The 27,430-nt window shown below is 36.9% G+C and overlaps 1 protein-coding gene across 1 annotated transcript in view; it reads left to right on the forward strand.

The window, feature by feature from the left end:
- Positions 1-27,430, forward strand: part of LOC127661222 (SH3 and multiple ankyrin repeat domains protein 3-like) — a 290,952-nt gene that overhangs the window by 225,504 nt on the left and 38,018 nt on the right. Inside the window, exon 12 of the mRNA XM_052151831.1 lies at positions 25,435-25,510. Coding sequence (XP_052007791.1) covers positions 25,435-25,510 — 76 coding nt within the window. The remainder of the gene's footprint in view (positions 1-25,434; positions 25,511-27,430) is intronic.

The following is a 27,430-nucleotide window of genomic DNA, read 5'->3' on the forward strand; positions in this document are numbered from 1 at the left end:
TTTAGGGGTTGTGTTGGGTTTAGGGGATGTGTTGGGTTTAGGGGTTGGGTTGGGTTTAGGGGATGTGTTGGGTTTAGGAGTTGTGTTGGGTTTAGGGGATGTGTTGGGTTTAGGGGATGTGTTGGGTTTAGGTGTTGGGTTAGGTTTAGGGGTTGTGTTGGGTTTAGGGGATTGTGTTTGGTTTAGGGGTTGTGTTGGGTTTAGGGGTTGTGTTGGGTTTAGCGGTTGTGTTGGGTTTAGGGGTTGTGTTGGGTTTAGGGGTTGGGTTGGGTTTAGGGGATGTGTTGGCTTAGGGTTGTGTTGGGTTTAGGGGTTGTGTTAGGTTTAGGGGTTGTGTTGGGTTTAGCGGTTGTGTTGGGTTTAGGGGATGTGTTGGGTTTAGGGGTTGGGTTAGGTTTAGGGGTTGTGTTGGGTTTAGCTGTTGTGTTGGGTTTAGGGGTTGTGTTGGATTTAGGGGTTGGGTTGGGTTTAGGGGATATGTTAGGTTTAGGGGTTGTGTTAGGTTTAGGGGTTGTGTTGGGTTTAGGGGATGTGTTGGGTTTAGGGGTTGTGTTGGGTTTAGGGGTTGTGTTAGGTTTAGGGGTTGTGTTGGGTTTAGGGGATGTGTTGGGTTTAGGGGTTGTGTTGGGTTTAGGGGTTGTGTTAGGTTTAGGGGTTGTGTTGGGTTTAGGGGTTGTGTTGGGTTTAGGGGATGTGTTGGGTTTAGGGGTTGTGTTGGGTTTAGGGGTTGTGTTAGGTTTAGGGGTTGTGTTAGGTTTAGGGGTTTTGTGGGTTTAGGGGATAGAATTTATAGTTTGTACAGTATAAAAATCATTATGTCTATGGAGAGTCCTCTTAATTATAGGTAGACCAACATATGTGTGTGTGTGTGTGTGTGTGTGTGTGTGTGTGTGTGTGTGTGTGTGTGTGTGTGTGTGTGTGTGTGTCAACATCGATTACTGAATGACACGCATGTCAAATGTTGAAGCTTAACTAATGTTCTTGGAGATTGCTTTCATAGCTTCACTGCTGTGTCGTGACTCCAGTAGCATCAATCTCATTCTTCTGAGTTTTCTCCCCCTGTCTAACTCACTCTTATTCCTTCTTTATCTTAATTTCTTCTTTTCAGCTCTTTATATCTCTAGTTGACCTCTGTAATTTGGTTGAGTTTGTTTTAAGTTTAGAGGATTGTAGTTGACTAGAAATGTAGAGAGTTTATCTTGTGTGTCGACGGAAGTTTTTACCTTAATTTAACAAAGCATTTAACTAGGGATTTATTTGATGTTTTATTATTACTACAGTTGAAGTCAGAAGTTTACATACACTTAAAAAAGATTTTTAACCACTCTGAAGCCTGAAGGTACCACGTTCAATTGTACAAGTATAAACACCATGGGACCACGCAGCCATCATACAGCTCAGGAAGGAGACGCATTCTGTCTCCTAGAGATGAACGTAGTTTGGTTCGAAAAGTGCAAATCAATCCCAGAACAACAGCAAAGGACCATGTGAAGATACTGGAGGAAACAGGTAGATAAGTATCTATATCCACAGTAAAACAAGCCTTATATCAACATAACCTGAAAGGCTGCTCAGCAAGGAAGAAGCCACTGCTCCAAAACCACCATAAAAAGCAAGACTACAGTTTGCAAGTGTACATGGGGGCAAAGACCTTACTTTTTAAGAAATGTCCTCTGTCTAATGAAACAAAAATTTGAACTTTTTGGCCATAATGACCATCGTTATGTTTGGAGGGAAAAGGGTGAGGCTTGCAAGCCGAAGAACACCATCCCGATGGTGAAGCATGGGGGGTGCAGCATCATGTTGTGGGGGTGTTTGCTGCAGGAGGGACTGGTGCACTTCACAAAATAGATGGCATCATGAGGAAGGAAAATGATGTGGATATATTGAAACAACATCTCAAGACATCAGCTGTCTAGAGGAATGGGCCAAAATTCCAGCAACTTATTGTGAGAAGCTAAAGTTAAACAATTTAAAGGCAAAGCTACAAAATATTAACAGTGTCTGTAAACTTCTGACCCTCTGGGAATGCGATGAAAGAAATAAAAGCTGAAATAAATCTATTATTCTGACATTTCACATTCTTAAAATAAAGCAGTGATCCAAACTGACCTAAGACAGGGAATAATTTCTACCATTAAATGTCAGAAATTGTGAAAAACTGATTTTAAATGTATTTGACTAATGTATGTACACTTCTGACTTCAACTGCGTGTATTTTATTTGGGCAAATAATATATTATTCAGCTGGGCACTGAATTAGGGGTTTATTTGAATATTTTCCTGAAATAGAATTAAATAGAAGACCTTATTCTAGGCACTTATTGAATCTGCATTTATCTTTATCTTATCTATCGTATTTATCTAATCCTGTATTTATTTTGTGTAGAATTAACTAGTCTAGAGTTGAGTAAAAACTTGTAATTGTAGACTTATGTGTTTACCTTTAATTAACAAATGACCTTTAATTAATTGCCATTTTCCTAAATTTGTATGGAATAGAATAGAGTATAATAGAATAGAATAGAACACAAGTCTTTGTACTAGGCATTTATTTTACTAAGTCTTCATTTAACGTGTAAAGATTTTTCGAAACTAGAGTGAAATCTAAAATCGTATTATAGACTAAGTGTTTACATTTATTTAACAGAGCATTTAACAAGAGGTTTATTTGACCTTTATATGAACAGATTATAATAGAACACAAAACATTAATAAGGCTTTTGTTAAACCTGCATTTAACTTGGCATTTATTTATGTAGGGATTTATTTTACCTTAAAATAAATTAGAATAGACCTCTTTAAACAGAATAGAATAGAATAGAATAGAATAGAATACAAAATAATAGAATAGAATACCTTAGAATATGCACTTTTTTGACTAGGGATTCATTTATAACTTAAAATAAATTAGAATAGAATAGAATAGAATAGAAAACCATAGAATATGCACTTATTTAACTAGGGTTTAATTTGATCTTAAAATAAATTAGAATAGATCTTAATAGAATAGAACAGATTAGAATAGAATATGCACTTATTTAACTAGGGATTCATTTGAACTTAAAACAAATTAGAATAGAATAGAATAGAAAACCTTAGAATCTGCACTTGTTTAACTAGGGATTCATTTGACCTTAAAATAAATAAGAATAGATCTAAACAGAATAGAATATGCACTTCTTTATCTAGGGATGTATTTTACCTAAAAAAAAAATTGAATAGAATACCTTAGAATATGTACTTGTAATAGAATAGATTAAAACAGAATAGAACAGATTAAAATAGAATAATGTAAAATAGAATAAAATAGAATGTAATAGAATAGATTAAAACAGAATAGAACAGATTAAAATAGAATAATGTAAAATAGAATAAAATAGAATGTAATAGAATAGAATAGATTAAAACAGAATAGAACAGATTAAAAAAGAATAATGTAAAATAGAATAAAATAGAATGTAATAGAATAGATTAAAACAGAATAGAACAGATTAAAAAAGAATAATGTAAAATAGAATAAAATAGAATGTAATAGAATAGAATAGATTAAAACAGAATAGAACAGATTAAAATAGAATAATGTAAAATAGAATAAAATAGAATGTAATAGAATAGAATAGATTAAAACAGAATAGAACAGATTAAAATAGAATAATGTAAAATAGAATAAAATAGAATGTAATAGAATAGATTAAAACAGAATAGAACAGATTAAAATAGAATAATGTAAAATAGAATAAAATAGAATGTAATAGAATAGAATAGATTAAAACAGAATAGAACAGATTAAAATAGAATAATGTAAAATAGAATAAAATAGAATGTAATAGAATAGATTAAAACAGAATAGAACAGATTAAAATAGAATAATGTAAAATAGAATAAAATAGAATGTAATAGAATAGATTAAAACAGAATAGAACAGATTAAAAAAGAATAATGTAAAATAGAATAAAATAGAATGTAATAGAATAGAATAGATTAAAACAGAATAGAACAGATTAAAATAGAATAATGTAAAATAGAATGTAATAGAATAGAATAGATTAAAACAGAATAGAATATGTACTTGTTTAACTAGGGATGTATTTTACCTTAAAATAAATTAGAATAGACTTAAATAGAACTGAAAATAATACCTTATACTAGGCAATTATTTAACTCTTTTTTTTTTTTAAAAAACATTTATTACACAGCCTTTATTTAATTTATATGAACTATACTAGAATAGCATAAAATCTTTTAAATGTAGACTTTAATGTTGACCTTTATTTAACAAGGCATTAAACTAGGGATTTGACTTTTTGTATAGAATAGAAAATAATCTTTTTTTGGTAGGAATAGACTTCATTTAACTTTCACGTAACACTAACAGTTCACTTAAGAACTGTTCTTATTCCTATTAAGAAGTACTTCTACCTATATTCCTAACTTTTTATTAGACCGAACACAACTGTACATCTGGAGTTATCCCTGTCCTACGTAGCTGCTATCATACGGAAAACCCTCACACTGTTTAGTATGCAGTTGTGCTAGTGCAGATTGCATTTACACATGCAGGAGTTTCCATCAGTGGTGTACTGCAGTGTGAAGGGGATCTATGAGGCATGTCTAGAATCAGTAAATACTTCCAGAGCTCACATAGACCTGCATGCTTCTCTGTCTGTCACCCTCCCCTCCGCTCCCGCCTCAGTCGATGAGTCATCCTTCTGTGAATCACACAAATAGTTCTGTTGCTATTTTTAGTCTCATTTATGGGTTGGGGTGCAGAAACTCCCCTGTCTTGTTTAATGTTGTTTTAGCAGACTCTCAAGACCCCCCACTCTCTCTCTCTCTCTCTCTCTCTCTCTCTCTCTATGTCTCTTTAACATGTTTTTTGCAAGAATGATTAGTGTTGGTTTGCTAAGGCAAGCATCATTATAACTATCGCTCATACTCGAGCCTCGTTCACACCACCAGCGACACGGCCAGTGACACGCAGCGACAAAGAGACATGATCTCATTAATTTTAAATACAAACACAGCTTCTCCTGGCGACGCAAGCGACCGTCAGCTACAAGATGTGGGCGTCGCCAGAGACATGACAAAGTTAAGAAAAGTTTAACTTTATGCAAATGAAGAGCGACAACCGATAGCGACTACCAATGGGAGTGAAGACAGAGACGTTGAGCAATGTTACTGTTCTATATCATTTGTCTCTCTTTCTTTTTTAAAATGATGCTCAGAAAACGTCAGAATTCAAATTAATAAAATTAATTTACCATTAACACTTCAAAGAAAGCAAAACAATTATTACAATAACGAAGTGGTCAATAAATAATGTTCAACCATTTCACCAAATCCAAATATTTACAAACACTCTGATGTAAATATCACAGTTCACACCAATAGGTGCACAGATTCGATTATAAATATAAATATTATAATAATTGAAATGTAAATTAACCATTAACTCTAGAAAGTTTAACATTAATCCCACACATTTTAGTTTCATAAAACAACTACAACACATTTAACGATTGTTCATCTATAACTATAACTGGATTTACAACTATATTTACAGACCTATAATAGTATATTAAGGATTTATAACTATATATTTGGATTTAAAACGAAATATTCAGATTTACCATTATATATTCAGGATTCAGGGTCATGGAAATTTAAAATTGTGAAATTACTAAAATCATAAAGTCATCATAATGTTGGTAACACTTTACAATACGGACCTATTCAAGAATGAACAAGCACCGGTTTACATATAAAATCCAACACATAGTATACGAAAATATTAAACTGTTCCTCTATAACACAAGTGTTAACACGCCAGCAGGCGGGGCGGAAGGCCCCCCCGTCTATGTCATGTCAAGGTCTCCCCAGCCTGAGAGAACGAGGGGGGAATGTGGCAGGGCGGAGACGGCAGTGCATCAGAGAGAGAGTTACGGACAGCTGTGCGACACGTGTGTGTGTGTTTGTGACATATTGGTTCAGTTTATTATTAAATTATCATTTATATTAAATTTTATATTATATTAAAATAACTCTTTTTTTATTTAATTTGGTTAAAGATGACTCAAATCCAATTTGATGGAAATTTGTTATGAAATTGAAATCTTAAGAATATTTTTTAATGTATATATGCAGACTTATAACAACATATTCAGATTCACAGTTGTATACTATATAATAATTAATATATATATATATATATATATATATATATATATATATATTAGGGCTGTTGATTTAACGCGTGAGTTCCGTGCGATTCATTTTAGAAAAAATAATGCGTTAAAAAAATTTGCAATGCCCCCGGACCATAATAAGGAAGATTCCTGAGAAATGTAAGCTTGTAGTACCACCTGTTTACTCCAGAGGGCAGTAAGTGAAACTTCAGCTGTGTGAGCAACACACAGTTTATACAGTGAAGAAACACTTCAGCAGCAACAACACAAACATGCATTACGTTCTTGCGTTCAAAACACTTGATGGAGCTCAAATGCGAACTACGAGATCTCAAGATGTGTTCTAAGTATTAAACTATATTTAACTTGACACAGTGACCTAAACATTTATGTTTATGACTCAACGCACCCGAGATGCCACACAAGCATGTCTGACATGTGTACATTGACTTGTCCTCATAATAAATCTCCAACTGATTGACAAATTCACTTGTGAATATATTATGGATATGCAAATGCACTCAAAAAATTCTATGGCTGTTTTTAAGATTTATGCATTTCAATTTGGTAAATAAAATGTACATCAAATTAAGTTGTGTAATCTTTAACTACATTAAATTAATATAACTAATATATATATATTTATTTATTTATTTATTTTTACTTCATTGTGACATCATCATGAGCATCAACTTGCTACAAATATATAAATAAGTACATAGTTTGTCCAAAAAAAAAAAAAAAACGCACTTAACGCACTTTTAGGGCAAAAAAAAAACATTATTTATTAATCATTTGTATCTTTGAGGATATCCCTGGATGTCCCCAAAAAGAGGTTTTGTTAGATTTAGCTGACCTTTGGGACAGTCCACGGGGTTAAATCGTCCTTCGTAACACTTACAGCGGGTGGAAATATGTCAGGCTTGTCAAAAGGATTGTCAGTCACATGGTGAGATGTGTTTGACTCTGGGACTACAGGCTGAAGAGACAGTAATCGAGGAAAAGACAGAGCAGAAACAGACGGATACAGAGTATTGCACTAGAATCACAAGGTCATGGGTTCGATTCTTAGAGCACGTGCTAATGCAATGCAAACCTTGAATGCACTTGAAGTCACTTTGGAAAAACCCGTCAAATGAATAGATATAAATGTAGAAAGTGAGAGAGAGAGAGAGAAATCAGGAAGTGAGAAGGAAGTTATAAGAGATAACGGCAAATTTCCATTAAATTAGCTTTTATGTTATTAATTCCTTTTCTGCCAGTAGCCTAAGATGTGATTTAATTGCACTGTGGGTTGGCATAAGAGATAGTTGCCATGGGAAATGCAGGATAGTGTGAATGTAAGTCAGATTTCTTTGAAAAGTAATAGCACACCTCTCTTCACAAGCTGCTCAATTTGAGGGACCAGTGACACAAATGTTTTGGGATGAGTTAAACCTCAAATTTCATACTTTGGGTTAGGGTTTAAATATTAGTGTGCTACTTGCCTTAGCAAACACCATTAATGAGTGCCTTCCACTCTGGATGCCTATACAAAATCACAACCTGATTGAACTGCTTTCTAAATCACAGGTTTGAATGTGTTTGACAGTTTTGTCTTGGGCCTTCTGTGCATCTGTTGAACAGGAGAAGGTGAGAGCGTGGAATCTAATGAAGGAGCTGTAATCTGCTGTAATGTGTTTTTGGGAGGTTAGAGCTCATTCACAGGGTGCTCGGTGCTGCTGTTGTCGATTGTGTATTATTGTGTGGCCATGCCTCCTGAGTTACCATGACAATACATTTGATGAGATAGCAGTCCTGGTTTTCGGCGGGGTTACACACTCCCGTACACACATACTCGCATAGCATTGTGCTGAGCGCATGTGTTTGTACAGTACTGAGAACACAATTTTTAAGAGATATAAACATGAAATGACTTGCACAATGTGTAAGTATTCAGTATTCAGTGGGAAATCATGTGAAATGGGACTTCTTTGGGATCTGATTGGGTAATAACAAGTTGGCTTTATTATTATTATTATTATTATGGGTGGTCTTTCCCCACCCATGAAACATTGGTTACATTTTACAATTATAAATTCAGATTTTCAAATATATATATTCAGGAATTGCATCTACTGTATATATTCAGATTTACAATTATATTCATACTTATAACAGCATTTTAAAGATGTATTACTACTGTATACTGTATATTTGGATTCACAAAAACCCTTGAAAAAAAAACTCTTTAAGATTTATTTTAATTTTATAACAAATTTGTTAGTGTATTTGTAAAAAACACATTCATGCAACTGAAAATATCTAAGGTTTTTTTTTGTTTTGTTTTGTTTGTTAAAGATTATTCAATTTGATGGAAATGTTTTATAAAAATGGTTATGAAACCCAGGATTTTCCATTTCCCTTTTTTTGATTTGTAACTAGTAGCACATAATAAACAAGCAAAATAATGATAATAAAAACAAATTATAGAGCAAGTCGTATTCCTAAAAATGTACGTCCCCATATGTGGACAGCGGCAACTAAGTTGTGACATTTTAAATAATACTACAAGCTATAGAAAGTCCGATTATTTTTCCCTCAAATTGTTTATTATTTTCCATGAGTTTTGTTGATTCATGTTTTTGAGACATTATATCAGATGTTACCATAATTAATTCTGATTCAATTCATCATCCAATCACGGCCAACCATGTTAAAATAAAATTTAGCATTGTTTAATTTTGAATCTATGTGCTGATTATGATTGTCTCATGCCTGCTAAACCTGTTGAGTGATCCAAACATCATCTGCAGCCTGAAACTGAACTTTTGATCAGATTTAAGGATTGAATGCACTTAGATGTATAGAGAGTTATAGGATGCACCCTTGCTCCCTATTAAGTGAATAACTTAACCTCCAGTGTGCTGTCTGTCTGCACTGATCTCAGAACAGTTAAAAATGCACCTTATTTTCATCCTAACTCTGTATAAAGCCTCTGAAAGAAAAATGTTTTAAGCTTTTGGATGAACCCATTGAATCTCAATATATATATATTTATATATAAATCAAAATGTATGTTAAAATAACCCACAAATGTGTTCATGTTAAAAGTTATACAAAATAACAAACATGTTTTTTGTTTTTTTTTAGGGAATAATGTCCCAAATCCACGTATATGGACATCATGTTCATCAGCACGCTGACATGCAAAACATAAAACATTTTAAAGCTGTATTTCAAATGAAACTGAAGTATAAAGATGCTACTCTTTACACCCAAACAGGTTTCAATGAATACATTTGAGGTTTCATACTAGAGGCACTTTTGTTTGCCTGTAGAAGCTCTTCATGGAAATTGATGGTATGTTGTTGTGTCACGTGACTCCGTGCGTCAGAAGTTTAACCTTAAATGACAGTGTAGAAACTTGTTACAGTATTCAGTCAGTTTAAATGAATTAAAATTATGCGATGCATATAGCGAAGCCAAAATACAACGTTTACGCATGTGAATACAGGGGTACACAAGGTTTAAATGCATTTTTAATGTATATATTCTGATTTACAAATATATGCAACTGATGTCAGCAGAAAAGTCATTTCAGATGTGGAGAAGGTTATTGCATTTCGATGAAAGATTATGACAACAAAAAATGTTGCTTTTAGAATAACGTGCACTGATGAATTGTTTTCAAAAGAGTGCAAGTCTGGTTCCAGAGGAAAAATCCCATTCATTTTCTCCATAGATGAATTGTATGTAAACGATAACTTCTAAACCTTTAAAGACAGACCTAACATGAGCTCAGAGGTTGTTAATCGATGGTATATGCTTCTGTTGAAGCCATCAGTCAACATTATTTCAACCTCTTTTTTTTTTTTTTTTTTTATGTGGAATTTTCTGGTAAAGTCCCCCAATCAAAGAAACATCCCTATGGGGAAAAATCCCTATGGAAAAATGAATGGGAAAAACACTTCCAGAACCAAGATGGCAAGATTATTTACATATTATGACCTTCAAAATACAGCTAACTAGGCAAGCATTTTGTCAAGAAGGTTCAGTGTGCTGTCGGCAGTGGAAAGACTCAAGCATGAGACTGAAATTAAGCTTAAACTCACAGGGGATTCTGGGATGGAAGAATAGCAGAAGGGCATTGCAAGATGTGAGACTAATTGTCTGTTTATATACCCAAATTATTATGTTTGAATTAAGAAGTATGTACTGTATGTTCCCCCAATCCCCCTGCAGTCTCATGGGAACTCCTTCAAGAAATATACGAAATGTGAAAACTCCCGTTAACACAAAAGTTGAAGGTGGAACCCCACAAGGTTTGATCCTTAAACTTTGACCATTGTGTACTTAAGCGAGAACTTGACTTAAGTTAACTTTAGATTAACCATCCCTGTAATGGAGTTGTTCAGGCTGTAATCCAAAAACCTGTAAGACAATTCACATTTTTGTGATAAAGGATCCTTTTCCTAAGGCCTGAGGTTAAATTTACTTAAGACTTTAATGTTTTTTTTTTATTATTTTTACTGTTGATTTTAGAACATAAATTACACTCAGTCCTCAAACATTAACTTTTAAAGTTACTGTGTTATAGATGCATGTTGCTATTACAATGCTAATACAGGACTACAACTGCCATCCACATGTGAGCTATATGCTTTATGAAATGAAAGACTGTTGTAGTTCTTATTAAGCGACAGGTTAGCAACATGCCTTTTTAAAAGACACAACGGCTTCAAAATCCATGATTGAGGTACAACTTTGTGATTTAGAAGAATCAGAATACGAATTAGCACCAATAATCCTCTCAGCAGTCCTGACTGTCCATTGTAGTTTCCTTTTGTTTGATTTGGTGGCTGAACCAAACCAGACAATAATAGATATACACAGGACAGACTCAATGACAGCCGAGTAGAACTGTGTCAGCAGCTCTTGTGGCAGGTTGAACCTCCTCAGCTGGCGAAGGAAGTACAATCTCTGCTGAGCCTTCTTCACAATGGAGTCTATGTTGGTGTCCCTCTTCAGGTCCTGAGAGATGGTAGAGCCCAGGAACCTAAATGACTCCACTGCTGCCACAGCGTTGTTCAGGATGGTGGGTGGGGGGGATTTCTCCTGAAGTCCACTATCATCTCCACTGTTTTGACCATGTTCAGCTCCAGGTTGTTGTGACCGCACCAGACAGCCAGCTGATCAACTTCTCATCTGTATGAAGACTCATCGCGGATGAGGCCGATGACCATGGTGTCATCTGCAAACTTCAGGAGCTTGACAGTGTGGTCTTTTGCAGTGCAGTCATTTGTGTACTTGGAGAAGAGTAGTGGAGAGAGAATGCATCCCTGAGGAGCACCAATGCTAATATTGAGGGTCCCGGATGTGAGGGTCCTCAGTCTCAGTAGCTACAGCCTATCTGTCTGAAAGCTGGTGATCCATTGACAGATTGGGGTGGGCATGGAGAGCTGTGTCAGTTTGGTTGAGAGTAGAAGGGGGTCCAGCTCAACATCAGAGCGGAGGAGGGGAGTGAGACTGGGCTTTTCAAACATGCAGTAAAACACATTCAGTTCATCTGCCTTTTGTTGACTGTCTTGTATTTGTTGATGCTTTTTAGGCCTTTCCACACAAATGCAGGATCAATGGCTGAAAACCTGTTTTTGATCCTCTGGTTGGGGATGTTATTTGTTGTTTGTATTTTGGCAGTTCATGGGTGAGGTTTGCTTTATTAATCTTCGATCCCCACAGCCACCACAATTGTGTCCTTGAGTAAGGCACTTAACTCCTGGTTTCTCCGGGGGGATTGTCCCTGTAATAAATGCACTGTAAGTCGCTTTGGATAAAAGCATCTGCCAAATGCATAAATGTAAATGTGATGTGATCCGCCAGCTGTTGTAACTCTGCATTCACGCATGCTTGTGGCAGGATATAAACACTCACCAGAATAAATTAGGAATACTCCCGCAGTGAGTAGAAAGGCTTACAGTTGATGAAAAGCGCCACTAAATTAGGACGGCACATCTTCTTCAATGCTGTTACATCCATACACAAACTTTCATTGATGTAAAAGCAGTTCCACCACCTCTCATTTTCCCCGATAACTCCACGATGCAATGTGCTCTGAACAGCTGATAGCCCGGCAGATGTAAAACGCTGTCCGGAATGGCTTTCCGTGAAACACAGAGCAGCGGAGTTAGAAAAGTCCTTATATGTTTGAGTGAGCAGAAGCAGTGCACACTCGCCAGATGAATACATGACTGCGGAGTCCTAAAGCCACTTTGACGCAGCTTCACAAGCATGCTGGCTCGCTTCGCTCACGTGCGTCTTTTGGATTGCTTGTAGAGCACTGCTGTGCCTCCATCTAAGATGTCTAATAATACGTCTGAATAATCAAACAAACTGGCTTTTTTGTTTGGTTTTGCAAAAAATTATCAGGAATGTTCTGCCAAATATTCAACAGTTCATTCCTGGGTTAGGGTTAGGGTTAAATTATCCTTTGGTTTGCCTATAAATTGATATTATGAATAAACATCTCTATAAACCTACTTTGCATAAGAAAGCTTCAGTTGAAAACTACTTACATCTTCACTGCTATTTTATTTTATTTTAAGAAAGTATTCCTTACATCATAGTGTCCCAGTATTGTCTCTCTCAGGTCCCATCATTCATAATACTCATTTTATGATGTATGAAAAATGGGCAGCTCATCATGAGAGAGTTAGACAAATGCACCGGCTCCTACCGAAAATCTGAGACATTTTAAAAGTGGGTCACCTCCTTGCAGGGCAGCCAAAGGCCATGGAGTGACAAAGATGTCTGTGAGGAGAGGGATAAAAAAGGAGTTGAGAATAGAAGGAGAGAGCGCAAGTTTAAAGAGGTAATGCAGGAATCACATCAGTGGCTATTCTATGTTTGAAGCTTCTGATCAAGCGTGGAAAGAGACCTGCCGCCCCATTGATATGACCCATTTTACTTTTTTGAGTGTGTGAGATGGGGTTCAAAAGAGAGAAAAGAAGGGAACCAGTGTGTTCGTAGAGACACTGTGGCCTCAAAATGTTTTTGGACACTTAAAGATGTAGTTCACCCCAAAATGAAAATTCGGTAATTATTTACTCACCAGTTAATTTCAAACCAATAACTGGGACTTGGTCTGATGTATTGTTACTTAATAACCCTCTGCAGACACATTGGAGAAAGGATCACCATTGGCTAGTAAACTTTTGTTTTTACTTGCTAGATTTTTGACATGACGTATAAGCTTAATACAGCTAAAAACTGTAAAAGATAATAAGTAAACTGGGAGTGGGGTGGCCTCAGATACACCGATGAGCAAAACATTATGACCACCTGCCTAATATGCTGTTGTTCCTCCACGTACCGCCAAAACGACCCACCGAGGCATGGGCTCTACATGACCCCTTAAGGTGTCCTGTGGTATCTGGCACCAAGACATAAGCAGCAAATCCTGCAAGTCCTGTAAGTTGAGAGGTGGATTCACCATGGATCAGGGAATACCATTGCCATGAAGGGGTCTACCTAGTCCGCAATGATATTTGCGTAGGTGGCTCGTGTCAAATTGACATCCACATGAATGGCCGGACCCAGGGTTTCCCAGCAGAACATTGCCCAGAGCATCACACTGCCTCCACTGGCTTCTCGTCTTCCCACAATGCATCCTGGTACAATAACTTCCCCGGGTAAATGGCACACATGTACATGGCCGTCCACGGGATGTAAAAGAATACAGGACTCATCATACCAGGCTTCCACTGCTGCAAGGTCCAGTTCTGATGCTCGCGTGACCATTGTAGGCACTGTCGACGGTGGATGGGGTCATCATGGGCACTCTGACCACTGGCTACGCAGCCACTGAGGCTACGCAGCCCCATACGCAGAGTGATGTGAAACATTCCTCCCGTAACCATCGTTAAACTTTTCTGTGACTAGTGCCACAGTAGAGCATTATTTGAGCTGTAGAGTTGTTTAAATTGTCATTTTTACAGTCATTTTAGGGTTTTAGGGTTGGTTGACATTACATCATCATGGCAACGAAGTTGTAAAATTGCATGTTACTTTACCCAGAAAAGGTTAGTAAGTGATTTTATCACACTAAAATCATTTTAGCAAGCATATTGTTAATATCTTGTGCCTATACTTTTGAAACAGTGTGTATTTACATTACATTTATGCATTTGGCAGACGCTTTTATCCAAAGCGACTTACAGTGCGCTTATTACAGGCACAATCCCTCCGGAACAACCTGGAATTAAGTGGCTTGCTTAAGGACACAATGGTGGTGGCTGTGGGGATCGAACCAGTGACCTTCTGATTAACAGTTATGTGCTTTAGCCCGCTACGCCACCACCACTCTTATTTTAATGTTTACGTATTGAACCCCATTCACTTCCATTGTAAATGCCTCGCTGTAACCCAGATTCAGGGCTGGACTTTAATCTGGTATACCGGGCATTTTCCCGGTGGTCTGACGCACTTTGGGGCTTATCAGGGGAGGACTGGCCATCCGGAGAATCGAGTGGGCCGGTGGTTCTGCCGCAAAACGGGCCGAATGGGCAGCGATAAGCTAAAATGAGCTGCTGCAATTAAACCAAAATCAGAGTTGATCTCAATAAATGCAACGTAAAAGTAACTATGACATATCACGGCTCAAGTAAAGGGATGGTGTGATTCACATGTAGAGGGCTGTATAATGCAAAGTGTGCCTTAAGTGTCCAAATACTTTTTTGGGGACAGTGTATGTCTAGTTTATCCAGAATGGCTGAGAAAGGAATGTCTGTTCTATTTCAGTATTTTGAATGACTTGTTTTGTCTGGGTCTTTATGGACCGTTCTATTTTTCTCTCTTCTATTGTACTCTATCCCATTCTGTTCCACTTTTGTATGGCTTTATAAACCTCATGAGCCTCTCTGGTGTGTGTTGAATGTAGGACTATTTTGGCAAAAAAAAAAAAAAAATAGAAAAGAAAAAGGACACTCAGTGTTTCTAAGCTGTGGATATGGGATCAGAATAAATCACACACATGTCTATTGAGACAGATTGCAGTGAAACGTGAGGAGAGCTGAGAGCTGCATGTATCTATCAGTCTGCATCAGTCTCGCGTGGATGACTAGGAGAGAATTTGGGATGCTGTCATCTAGCCAGAGGCACAGAGCCCAGCTTCAGCTCCAGAATGAGCTCTTCATAGCACACTAACCCTTCAGCCCTAGATATCCACTGCAGAAGAAATTCAGAGATACAACTACGTCACAGACAATACACCAAATACAACTATGCAAGAAGTGCAAATACGTCACAAATATGGTTGGGTTCAATATTGATTTTCAGATTAATTGTGATCTTCAATTGAACAATCCCTATAGATCAGTTCTTAAAATCACAAGATCAACCTTTTACTCTATGGCAAGGTAAGTTTTCATGGCAAAAGGAATAGAAAGTAGAGAGAAACTACATACATAACAAGAATCCTAAAGATTACTTTTACGTAATATGTTTGACTGACTGAAATGTGGCATATGTATGTGCGCGTGTTCTCTGAGAGCTCTCATGAAGTTGCGATAATGTGGAAACGAACGTAAACGATAAAATGCACTTACATTTCAGGAAAATGCTTGTCTTGAGGTATTAATGTAAAAACTAGGTCTGTCAATCAATTAAAATCTATAAAGAATTATTACATGGTATAATTAATTTAATTATAATAGAAATAGAAAGCTACTAAAATATCAATTCAATATATGATTAAATTATTCTAAATAATTCTAAATTATATATTTAAGCAATATCACATGAGCAAGAGTGTTCTACATCAGCACTGCTGTGATTCGGCTGTAGGTGATGATTTAGGGCCATATAGCACGATTGCGAGTGTGATATTGTTTATATACAACGGTTCAATGAACAAGTAAAATGTAAAAAAAAAAAGAAGTACGGTCAAAAAAAACGCATTTGTGCATGGAAATACTTTATTACGAGACGGTTCAGAATCTGCCGTTGCTGGTTCAAAACAAATGGAGTGGTGGTGGTGTAGTGGTCTAAAGCACATAACTGGTAATCTGGTTCGAGCCCCACAGTCACCACCATTGTGTCCTTGAGCAAGGCACTTAACTCCAGGTTGCTCCGGGGGGATTGTCCCTGTAATAAGGGCTCTGTAAGTCACTTTGGATAAAAGCATCTGCCAAATGCATAAATGTAAATTAAATGATGCGTCAAAACCTTCATTAGTAATTCAAAAATGTCACTACAGAAATAGTATCATGGCTTGTGCTGCTTCTAACAAGTTATTGGATAAACAAGGATGAGTGTGAGTGTGAGTGTGTGTGAGTGTGAGTGTGTGTGAGTGTGAGTGTGTGAGAGTGTGAGTGTGAGTGTGAGTGTGTGAGTGTGAGTGTGTGTGTGTGTGTGTGTGTGTGTGTGTGTGTGTGTGTGTGTGTGTGTGTGTGTGTGTGTGTGTGTGTGTGTGTGTGTGTGTGTGTGTGTGTGTGTGTGTGTGTGTGTGTGTGAGAGAGATAGAGAGATGGAGTGTGTTCGATCACCTGTTGCCACACCCAAGCAGAGATGCTGTCAGCTTTCTGAAGATCAGCTTTCTCAGTGGAAAAATAGTGTCCAAGTGGGGGTGTTTCTCCCTATTTCACAGTAGCCGGTGCGCAAGAGTCAATCACTATAGAAACCGCAATGTCCTCTGCCATTTTAAACAGCACCCATTGTGTAATTAATCAGTCTGTTGTTTCTCTCAGCTGTGATGAGCCTTAATGCTGAAGCTGTTCGTTAAAGCCGATTAAAGCCATTTCCTAGCTTTAGTAGTGTAGTAGTAATACAAGCGATCAAGAAGAGCTGTTGTATGTAAATGGCTGATGCGGATTCACGTCAACAACTGGCTCATATTACACACAGAAATTATCTTTTGCCACCAGCTGCTGGCTAACATATGTAATATAAAAAAAAAAGACAAACAGTAGCTCTTTAACACATCTGCATTGCATATACACTCACCTAAAGGATTATTAGGAACACCTGTTCAATTTCTCATTAATGCAATTATCTAATCAACCAATCACATGGCAGTTGCTTCAATGCATTTAGGGGTGTGGTCCTGGTCAAGACAATCTCCTGAACTCCAAACTGAATGTCAGAATGGGAAAGAAAGGTGATTTAAGCAACTTTGAGCGTGGCATGGTTGTTGGTGCCAGACGGGCCGGTCTGAGTATTTCACAATCTGCTCAGTTACTGGGATTTTCATGCACAACCATTTCTAGGGTTTACAAAGAATGGTGTGAAAAGGGAAAAACATCCAGTATGCGGCAGTCCTGTGGGCGAAAATGCCTTGTTGATGCTAGAGGTCAGAGGAGAATGGGCCGACTGATTCAAGCTGATAGAAGAGCAACTTTGCCTGAAATAACCACTCGTTACAACCGAGGGATGCAGCAAAGCATTTGTGAAGCCACAACACTCACAACCTTGAGGCGGATGGGCTACAACAGCAGAAGACCCCACCGGGTACCACTCATCTCCACTACAAATAGGAAAAAGAGGCTACATTTTGCAAGAGCTCACCAAAATTGGACAGTTGAAGACTGGAAAAATGTTGCCTGGTCTGATGAGTCTCGATTTCTGTTGAGACATTCAGATGGTAGAGTCAGAATTTGGCGTAAACAGAATGAGAACATGGATCCATCATGCCTTGTTACCACTGTGCAGGCTGGTGGTGGTGGTGTAATGGTGTGGGGGATGTTTTCTTGGCACACTTTAGGCCCCTTAGTGCCAATTGGGCATCGTTTAAATGCCACGGCCTACCTGAGCATTGTTTCTGACCATGTCCATCCCTTTATGGCCACCATGTACCCATCCTCTGATGGCTACTTCCAGCAGGATAATGCACCATGTCACAAAGCTCGAATCATTTCAAATTGGTTTCTTGAACATGACAATGAGTTCACTGTACTAAAATGGCCCCCACAGTCACCAGATCTCAACCCAATAGAGCATCTTTGGGATGTGGTGGAACAGGAGCTTCGTGCCCTGGATGTGCATCCCACAAATCTCCATCAACTGCAAGATGCTATCCTATCAATATGGGCCAACATTTCTAAAGAATGGTTTCAGCACCTTGTTGAATCAATGCCACGTAGAATTAAGGCAGTTCTGAAGGCGAAAGGGGTCAAACACAGTATTAGTATGGTGTTCCTAATAATCCTTTAGGTGAGTGTGTATATATATATATATATATATATATATATATATATATATATATATATACAGTATTATACAAATTTATAATACAGATAATGAAAATGCATAACATGATTTTGCCGCACAAGTGAGGCATTTAAAAAGCAATATATTGTTTATTTCCATATTATTGAACATAAGCCTGTCACTGGCCTACAGTTCACTGCAATCTATTTTGCAATTTGTCAATCAGTCCAAGCTTTATTATAAGAGCTTGTCTAAGATTGTGTCAGATTTTGGAGCGTCTAGGTTGCGTTGGGTCATAAACATACCGTTTTTAGTTTGCCTCATAATGGCATGACAATTATGTTCTGTGGCTGATTTTGAAGAACTATACTGAAGATCTGCAACCTCCGAGTTATTAATCTGATATAGAGGTTGCATTTCGTTCAAGTATGAATGATATTAAATATTTCTTCATAGTGGACCTTGATAGTTTGCTTTCATTTCGAAATCTGTTTGAGTCTGGATCATCCATATCCTATCTGCGGCATACAAACTTTTCCCATAATCCCTTGCCTGCACAGAGGACCTGCCATGCACAGCGCTGCTCATTTAAATTACATGCATGATTTATGAAAGCATGTCAGATGGGTTAAACTATTTAGCCAGAGAATGGGTTTTTATGAATGGTTGACTGATTTTGACAAGCTTCAATCATTGATCACGTCAACAAAATGACACAAGAACACTTGGAGACACTTATTGTTTTTGTAGACTGTCACTCAACTATTCAGTATTTTATCATGATTTCCTATTGAATTCATTGTCTGCTGATCATTTACTTGATAGCTTGATTCTTCTGTATATTTTTGCGAAATCCTCAGCCTGATCTCATGAAAAGTATATGACACTGGGGACAATTATATCACGTGGTTCATTACACGTATCTCGGCAGTTCAGAGTTAAAGCAAATCAAATGTACTTTGGGGCGGCTGTGGCTCAGGTGGTAGAGCGGGTTGTCCACTAATTGGTTCGATTCCCAGCCCACACTACTCCACAAGACGAAATGTCCTTGGGCAAGACACTGAACCCCAAGTTGCTCCCAATGGCAGGCTAGCATCTTGCATGGCAGCTCTGCCATCATTGGTGTGTCAAATTGCACTTTAAATACCGCTAAGGTTAAAAAGGCGCAGACCATTTACCATGTTCTTCCATACCGACCTCCCTACCCTTAAACCTAAACCTAACCGATAGTGTCAGAAAATGTAATGTGAGATGAGAAACACAATCACGTCATTTTGTGGTGCTTCTATGACACTTTCAGATCGCATGTGGACTCGTGTGCTCTTCAGGGCTCGTACCTGCTCCTTTACATCGCAAGTGCAACGCTCTATCAGTTGAGCTACCGCGCAATTTGATTACACTCAAACAAACTTGTAAATGTGGTTGATTATGTAATGCAAACATTAAACAAGTCATGCACTATAGTACAAGTGTTTAGATGTCATAAGATCGCATTGTGTGAGGAACAGGGCGAAAAGTACGTGTATATGAACTGTGAAAAAAGTGAAAGTCATTGTTGTTGTAGCACCTCTAGTGTTCATTTCACCAGGAAACTAATGTGGTATGTACAACGAGCCGTGTAAAAGTCATTTAGCAAAAACGAAGGTATAGTAAAGTGATTCTGTGAGACTAGGCTGGATTTCCTTCAATGAATGCACTTATTCTGATTCAAGAGAGATTTTCTCAGTTTTGGGATTTTTCATAAAGGATTAGTGTGACCCATATGACTTTCTTCTTTGGAACACAAAATGTGAACTTTTGAATAATATCCAAGCCACTTTTTTTCCATATAATAAATGTGAATAAGAGCTAGGGCTGTCAAGCTCCAAAATGACTCAAAAAAGCACCATAAAAGTATCATAAAGTGGCCCGTAGATCATCGAGTCAGTGAGATGAACTCAAGAACCTAATCAGGTTGTGAATGAATCATTCAGACTTTTTTTGACTGGATCAAAAGATTCATTGACTCAAAAGAATGACTTCACAAATCACTTTGTGCTAGGATGAATATCAAGATTTTTACTGAAAAATTAATCAAATTTCACGCTATTTTCCACTCAATGTCAATGTTATTTATATAGCACCCTTAAACACAACCAGTGTTTAAGGGTGCTGCACAATAAAAACACTTGGACAATACAATATCATGACTAAAATACAGTGCAATAAAACTTCCTCATTGATTATATGCCAAAGCAAAGAGAGGTTTTTATCTTAGATTTAAAAACAGATAGTGATGGTGCAGATCTAATACAGAAGGGCAGAGCATTCCACAATCTGGGTGCAGCTACCGAAAATGCGAGGTCACCCCTACATTTCAGCTTCACAAAAATCTCTGGTTGGATGACCGGAGAGACAAAACCAGATGATGTTCAGTCAGTAAATCTGAAAGATAAGGATGGGCCAGACCATTTATAGATTTAAACACTAAAAGAAGAATTTTTAAATGTACTCAATCGCACAGGCAACCAATGCAAAGAACTTAAGACCGGCGCAATGTGATCTCGTTTTCAGCCGCATTTTGAATTATCTGCAAGTGGGATAGATCTGACTGCTGACTCCCAAAATACAGTGAGTTACAGTAATCCAGCCTAGATGTAATAAAGGCATGAATTACCTTTTCAACATTTTTACTAGACAGAATAGATTTGACCTTTGCTAGTAGTCGAAGCTGAAAGAAACATGATTTGACCACTGTATTTATCTTTGTCAAATTTCAAACCATCATCAAAAACCACACCCAGATTTTTAACCCAAGGCTTCACAGAAGAGGATCAATCAGCCAGATTTATTTTGGGAGTACTGGAAGAATCCGACGGACCAAACGCTACTATTTCACTTTTACTCCCATTAAAATTAAGAAAATGTAAGGACAACCAAGCCTTCACATCAGACAAACATGTCATTAGTGCTTCCAAGCCATCAGAACTCTTTTTTTTTCTTTTTTTTAAGGGCAGATAGATTTGAGTATCATCTGCATAGCAATGAAACGACTGCCCGTGCTTCCTAAAGATAGACCCCAATGGGAGTATATATAATGAAAAAAGAATGGGCTCTAAGATCTAACTCAAAGCTATAGTATAACTTCAGAAGACTTGAAATATTGCGTAAGAGTCATATGGACTACTTTCATGATACATTCCTGGAGCTATTTTGTCATTTTTGTACTTGACAGTCCAGGTCCGTGTCATACATATATATATATATATAATTTATTTTTTCCCTACGGAAGAAGTCATATGGGTTTGGAACAACATGAAGGTGAATTAATAATTAATTAATTATTATTATTTGTATACATTTTTTTTTTAGGTGCACTGTTCCTTTAAGTGTCCACTGAGGCTGTGCTGTGTGTGTGCAAGATTGTTTATTCGGCCAATGTGTTGGAATAAATGCTTTTGTTGCTAGGGACAACTGTATCAACTCATCTGAGAAACACTGCCCTGAACAGATCATACTGTATATTGATTCATTTACATTGTGTGTTCATGTTGTTTGTCATTGATTGTGGCATATAGACCTCAGAAATCTCTCTCTCTCTCTCTCTCTCTCTCTCTCTCATTCTATGAGAATGACAAATGGATGCATTGCTCTGGACACAGCAGGTGGGGACTCTTGCAATCAGCTGTACACACAAACATATGCATATGTTGGTTTTATTAATACACGTGCTTTATCGGTTAACAGTTGGTATGTGAATCAAAGAACATCTTCAATTAATCTGAACCTTTGCAATACAACACAGGTCAAATATTGATTAAATACATTTGAAACTGAAATATAGATGTTAGAATACACGTTTTTTCTGAAGAAAATGAACATTAAGTGATGATTGCCTGAACAAAACTCGCCGTCATGATGCTAGAGTGTTCTGCCGTGAGCGTTGCTATGCGGCTGATGATGTAGTCTTGTGATTGCTAGAGAGTTCCAGGTGATTTTAGTGGTTATTTACTGGCCCAAGTCAAAAGAAGTAAGTCTATGTTTTTTGTTTGTTTGTTTTTTGCCTGTTTTATCATATGCTAAGTGAAAAGCATAAATCCAGTCCCTTGGAAAAGTGATAGCACACCTCTTCTCAAAATCACGTATGATTCGAGGTGTCATTCATGTCCATAACAAAAAGGTGTGGAACAAGTTACATGTTGAAGTATGATGTTTAGGTTCAGGGGTCTGTTTATTGTGCGTTCTTGCTTTACTGTGGCAGTAACAAACCTCAGTCCTCAAGGGGGCGATAGAGTAAACTTCACTCATGTGTGCCATTCAAATCAATGTGTTATTATTCCCATAAGTTGCTAGAAAAATATATGAAGAGAATATTAAAATATAATAAATAATAATAAAACATTTTGAACGCCAAATAAACAATCTTGCACACACACACACACACACGCACAGCCTCACTGGACTCTTAAAGGAACAGTGCACCTAAAAATGAAAAAAAAAAAAAAAAGTTTTATAAAAATAATAATAATAATATTAATATTTATTATTCTTAGGTGCGTTCACATTCTTGCACAGATTATTGCTGCGTTACTTTCAACTCGGAAAGTTGGAATTTCCAACTTCGTACTATGAAAAATCCAATGGAACGCCACTTGATGTCGGACTTCCAACTTGGAAACTTGTGTAAATCTTCATCTCTGATTTTGCGGAGATGCAAGTGCGTGACATCACACAAACATGTCGGCACCCAGGAAGATGTACAAAGTTAGTGCTAAACGTTCACTTTTATTAAAAAATATTGATCATTGCTGAGCATCTGGCAAAGGAATGCCTTTATGGTTGGAGATCTGAGATATCAAGTAGGAACATCCAGTAAAATAACCACTAAAATTACCTGGAACTCACTAGCAATCACCAGACTACATCATCAGCCGCATAGCAACGCTACGGCAGAACACTCTAGCATCATGACGGCGAGTTTTGTTCAGGCAATCATCATTTAATGTTCATTTTCTTCAGAAAAAATGTGTATTCTAACATCTATATTTCAGTTTCAAATGTATTTAATCAATATTTGACCTGAGTCCCCACCAGCTGTGTCCAGAGCAATGCATCCATTTATCATTCTCATAGAATGAGAGAGAGAGAGAGAGAGAGAGATTTCTGAGGTCTATATGCCACAATCAATGACAAACAACATGGACACACAATGTAAATGAATCAATATACAGTATGATCTGTTCAGGGCAGTGTTTCTCAGATGAGTTGATACAGTTGTCCCTAGCAACAAAAGCATTTATTCCAACACATTGGACAAATAAACAATCTTGCACACACACAGCACAGCCTCAGTGGACTCTTAAAGGAACAGTGCACCTAAAAATGAAAAAAGAAAATATAAAAATAATAATGAATTATTAATTCACCTTCATGTCGTTCCAAACCCATATGACTTCTTCCGTAGGGAAAGAAATGATATATATATATATATATATATGACACGGACCTGGGCATTCCTTACTTTTGTGGCTTAACAAAGCAAAAAAATAACAGCTGTAAATGTTCAATATAGTGATATCTGATTCGCAAGCGAAAGTTGAATCTTTGGATCAATTTGATTATTTTGAAGGCTTACGTTCCCGTCGGGCCCACGTCGGGTTACAGACCTCTAGTTCTTATGTACAATTATTATGTTTTATTTGTTTGGAGAGGCTTTTGGACACTATGATACATTTTATTTGTAATGTTATAACTTTTGATTGCTTTGTCGTATCAACACAAAACATTTGTCAGATACAGTTGACATGACTGGGAACAAAACAAAAGCAGTTTTTCTGAGCCACCTTATTTACACCCAGAGATATATAACGTCAAATAGGAAAAATAAGAAAAAAGCACATTGTCTTAGGCTGAGAGTCTCCGAATATATCATAATCTATATTATTAAACATGTAGCTACACTCCCTCTCTCTCCCTCTCTCTCCCTCTCTCTCTCTCTCTCTCTCTCTCTCTCTCTTTCCCATGAATTTGATCGTGTCATTTCTTGCCTTCAAGTCATTAAAATGCTAATGCCTGCTTTTACTTCTCCATTCTATTGCGTCAGATTAGGTCAGAATCAGCAGAAGTAACTCTCTTTCTCTCTCTCTCTCTCGCTTGCTCTTATTCTTTCTCCTGAAATGTAATCAATTGCCAATATAATGTAATTATTAATCACACTTGTGCTTGTCATTCTTAATGAAGTTGCGAAGGTCCGTGCACAACAGGTGGTTTTTCATGCTTAAGTTATGGAATCATACAAACTGTTTTGTCAAACAACACACAGTCATGCCCTCAAAGACAAATCTGCCAGCACAGTTACAGAGGCACAATGCAGACAGTGAAAGGAAGAGGGGATTGTGGCAAAACAGAGATGTACTGAAGGATGACATGGGAGGGGTGGAGACAGGGGACGGAAGAAACAGACAGAGGAAAATATGCATTAGTAATCAGACCAGAGCAAGTAGGTCACATAGTTCATAAAAAAAAAGAGAGAGAGAGAGTCATGGAAAAGAAATGTGATTCAATAACACAGAGAGCAGAGTTTAATTCAATAACTGATGTAACACGATTTCTAATGTGTCTAGGAATCTAGTTTGTGCTTCCCAGACTATTTTACACGTGTGTGTGTGTGTGTGTGTGTGTGTGTGTGTGTGTGTGTGTGTGTGTGTGTGTGTGTGTGTGTGTGTGTGTGTGTGTGTGTGTCAGCATATTGGCCTTCTGAACGACTGCATTGTGCATTGACTTTCAGCCCAAAGTCCAATCACATAAATTTAGTCTGGCTTGAGACACCAGCCCTATTAGTCAGACCCTCTGACTGGATTAACGAGACCGCTCTCACACACAACTTTACAGTTGACCTTGCCTACATGCATTTAATTCATGTGCATACCCACACAAACACCCACATTTCCGCACAAAGTAGGTACCTCTGATCTGCAATGCTAATGTTCACAAATATCATTGATGGTGATTATATAGAAGAGTGCATGAGGTATGATAAAGGGATAGTTGATGTATGTTAATATATGCCGTGTTTCTTTTTCAGAGACGAGAGAGGATCGAACCAAAAGGCTGTTCAGACACTACACTGTGGGCTCCTATGACAACTTTACCTCATACAGGTACATATAGACACACAAGTGTTTTCTCAAGTGTTTCTGACTGTGTGTGTGTGCATGCATAAATACATGCATTGCTTACATGATTCAGAGCTAACCGCAAAACAAGTGGATAATGGACAAAAACAGCACATAAAGTCAGCATAAAAGTAATTAATATGACTTCAGTGGTTTGATCCATGTCTTCTGAAGCGATGCTATCACTTTGGGTAGAAATGCCTATAAATGCCATGCTTTCACATTCTGAAGTGAAAGTGAAAGTGGAGATTTATTGTTTTAAAAAAGGATTTAAATATTGACTGTTTCTACCCAAAGTGGTTACATCACTTCAGAAGACACGGATCAAACCACTGAAGTCGTATTAATTAATTATATGCTGATTTTATGTGCTTTTTGGAGCTTCAAATTGCTGGCCACCATTCACTTATATTGTATGGACCTACAGAGCTGAGATTTTCTCCTAAAAATCTTAATTTGTGTTCTGCAGAAGAAAGGAAGTCATGCACATCTGGGATGGCATGGAAGTTAGTAAACAAATATGAGAATTTGAATTTTGGGGTGAACTATCCCTTTAACAGACAGATTTGTTGTATGAAGGTACCTCTGAAGCGAAATGGTTTCAGACTGCTTTCTAAGGCAGCATAACATTACATCTAATAAACTAGAACAAATGTACAATGAGTCACGTTTGCTGACTCAATATTTCTTAATTTTATGTGGACAATCCATACATTAATTTACTTGTTTTGTTTCAGCAAAGAATACATGTATTAATGCAAACATTACATTCATCTTGATGCCTTCCTACCCTCTGTATACCGCCTGAAAAGGCAGCATTTTCAGGTTTCAGTTTAAGGGTAGTTGCAGTTGCTGTCAGTGTGGCTTGTTTTTATGTATTAAACCTCTACTGCCATCTAGAGGCTGGAGGCGGTTAATATACTCCAGCACAGACATGACATGGCATGACACATTTGTGTCTCTTCACATTTCACCATCAACTCCTGGGACTAACTTCCATCCAGTTCATGTGAGGACTGATTGCTAATATATTAAAATATTATAGCAGAAATATCAGCACACACCTGTACATGATGTCATACTGTACATTATTATAAATAAATTCATGTTTCTGTGTAATTACATATGTAAATAGCAACATGTGCAATAGGGGTTGTATTTGTTTACATTGGTTAACTACATTAATTAACATTAACTAACAATGAACAATACTTTTACAGAACTTGATAAATGTTAAATGCAACATGCTGTACACTAATACACTTTTAAATATGACGTTTTTATATGTTAACATTATTTAATGCATTATAAACTTACAATTAAAAATGTGATATACTATATATAAATGACTAGTTACCTTAAAGATTAATAAATGCTAAAAATATATATATTGTTCATTGTTAGTTCATGTTAACTAATGCATTTAATGTTAGCAAAGAGAACCTTATTGTAAAGTGTTAAGCATGTACTTTACATGCTTTTTCCCATTAGGATTGCGTATTTTTTCTAGCCATATAAAACACACCGTGTGTCATCCTTTCATGTAAAATACTTTTAATCGGTTTATTTAAATGCATTTTTAATCTGAGTGAGTAGGTTGTTACCTAGAAAATGAAATTAGCATATTTTCTATGGTAATATATTTAAGTAAGCTTAGAATAAAACCACATGATGCAAAAAAAATATATATATATATATATATATATATATATATATATATATATATATATATTAAATATATATATATATAATATTTTTTTTTTATTTTGGGAACATTTTTGTCAATTTGGTGGCATTTTTACCTCGAGGTCACATTCATTTTTTTTTTAGCCTGTTAGCAACATAACTTGATATGTCGTTTTTGTTTCACAGTTACACATAACTTGTCACTCAGCACAACACAAA

Source organism: Xyrauchen texanus, chromosome 21 (genome assembly GCF_025860055.1).
Source record: "Xyrauchen texanus isolate HMW12.3.18 chromosome 21, RBS_HiC_50CHRs, whole genome shotgun sequence".
Lineage (NCBI taxonomy): Eukaryota > Metazoa > Chordata > Actinopteri > Cypriniformes > Catostomidae > Xyrauchen > Xyrauchen texanus.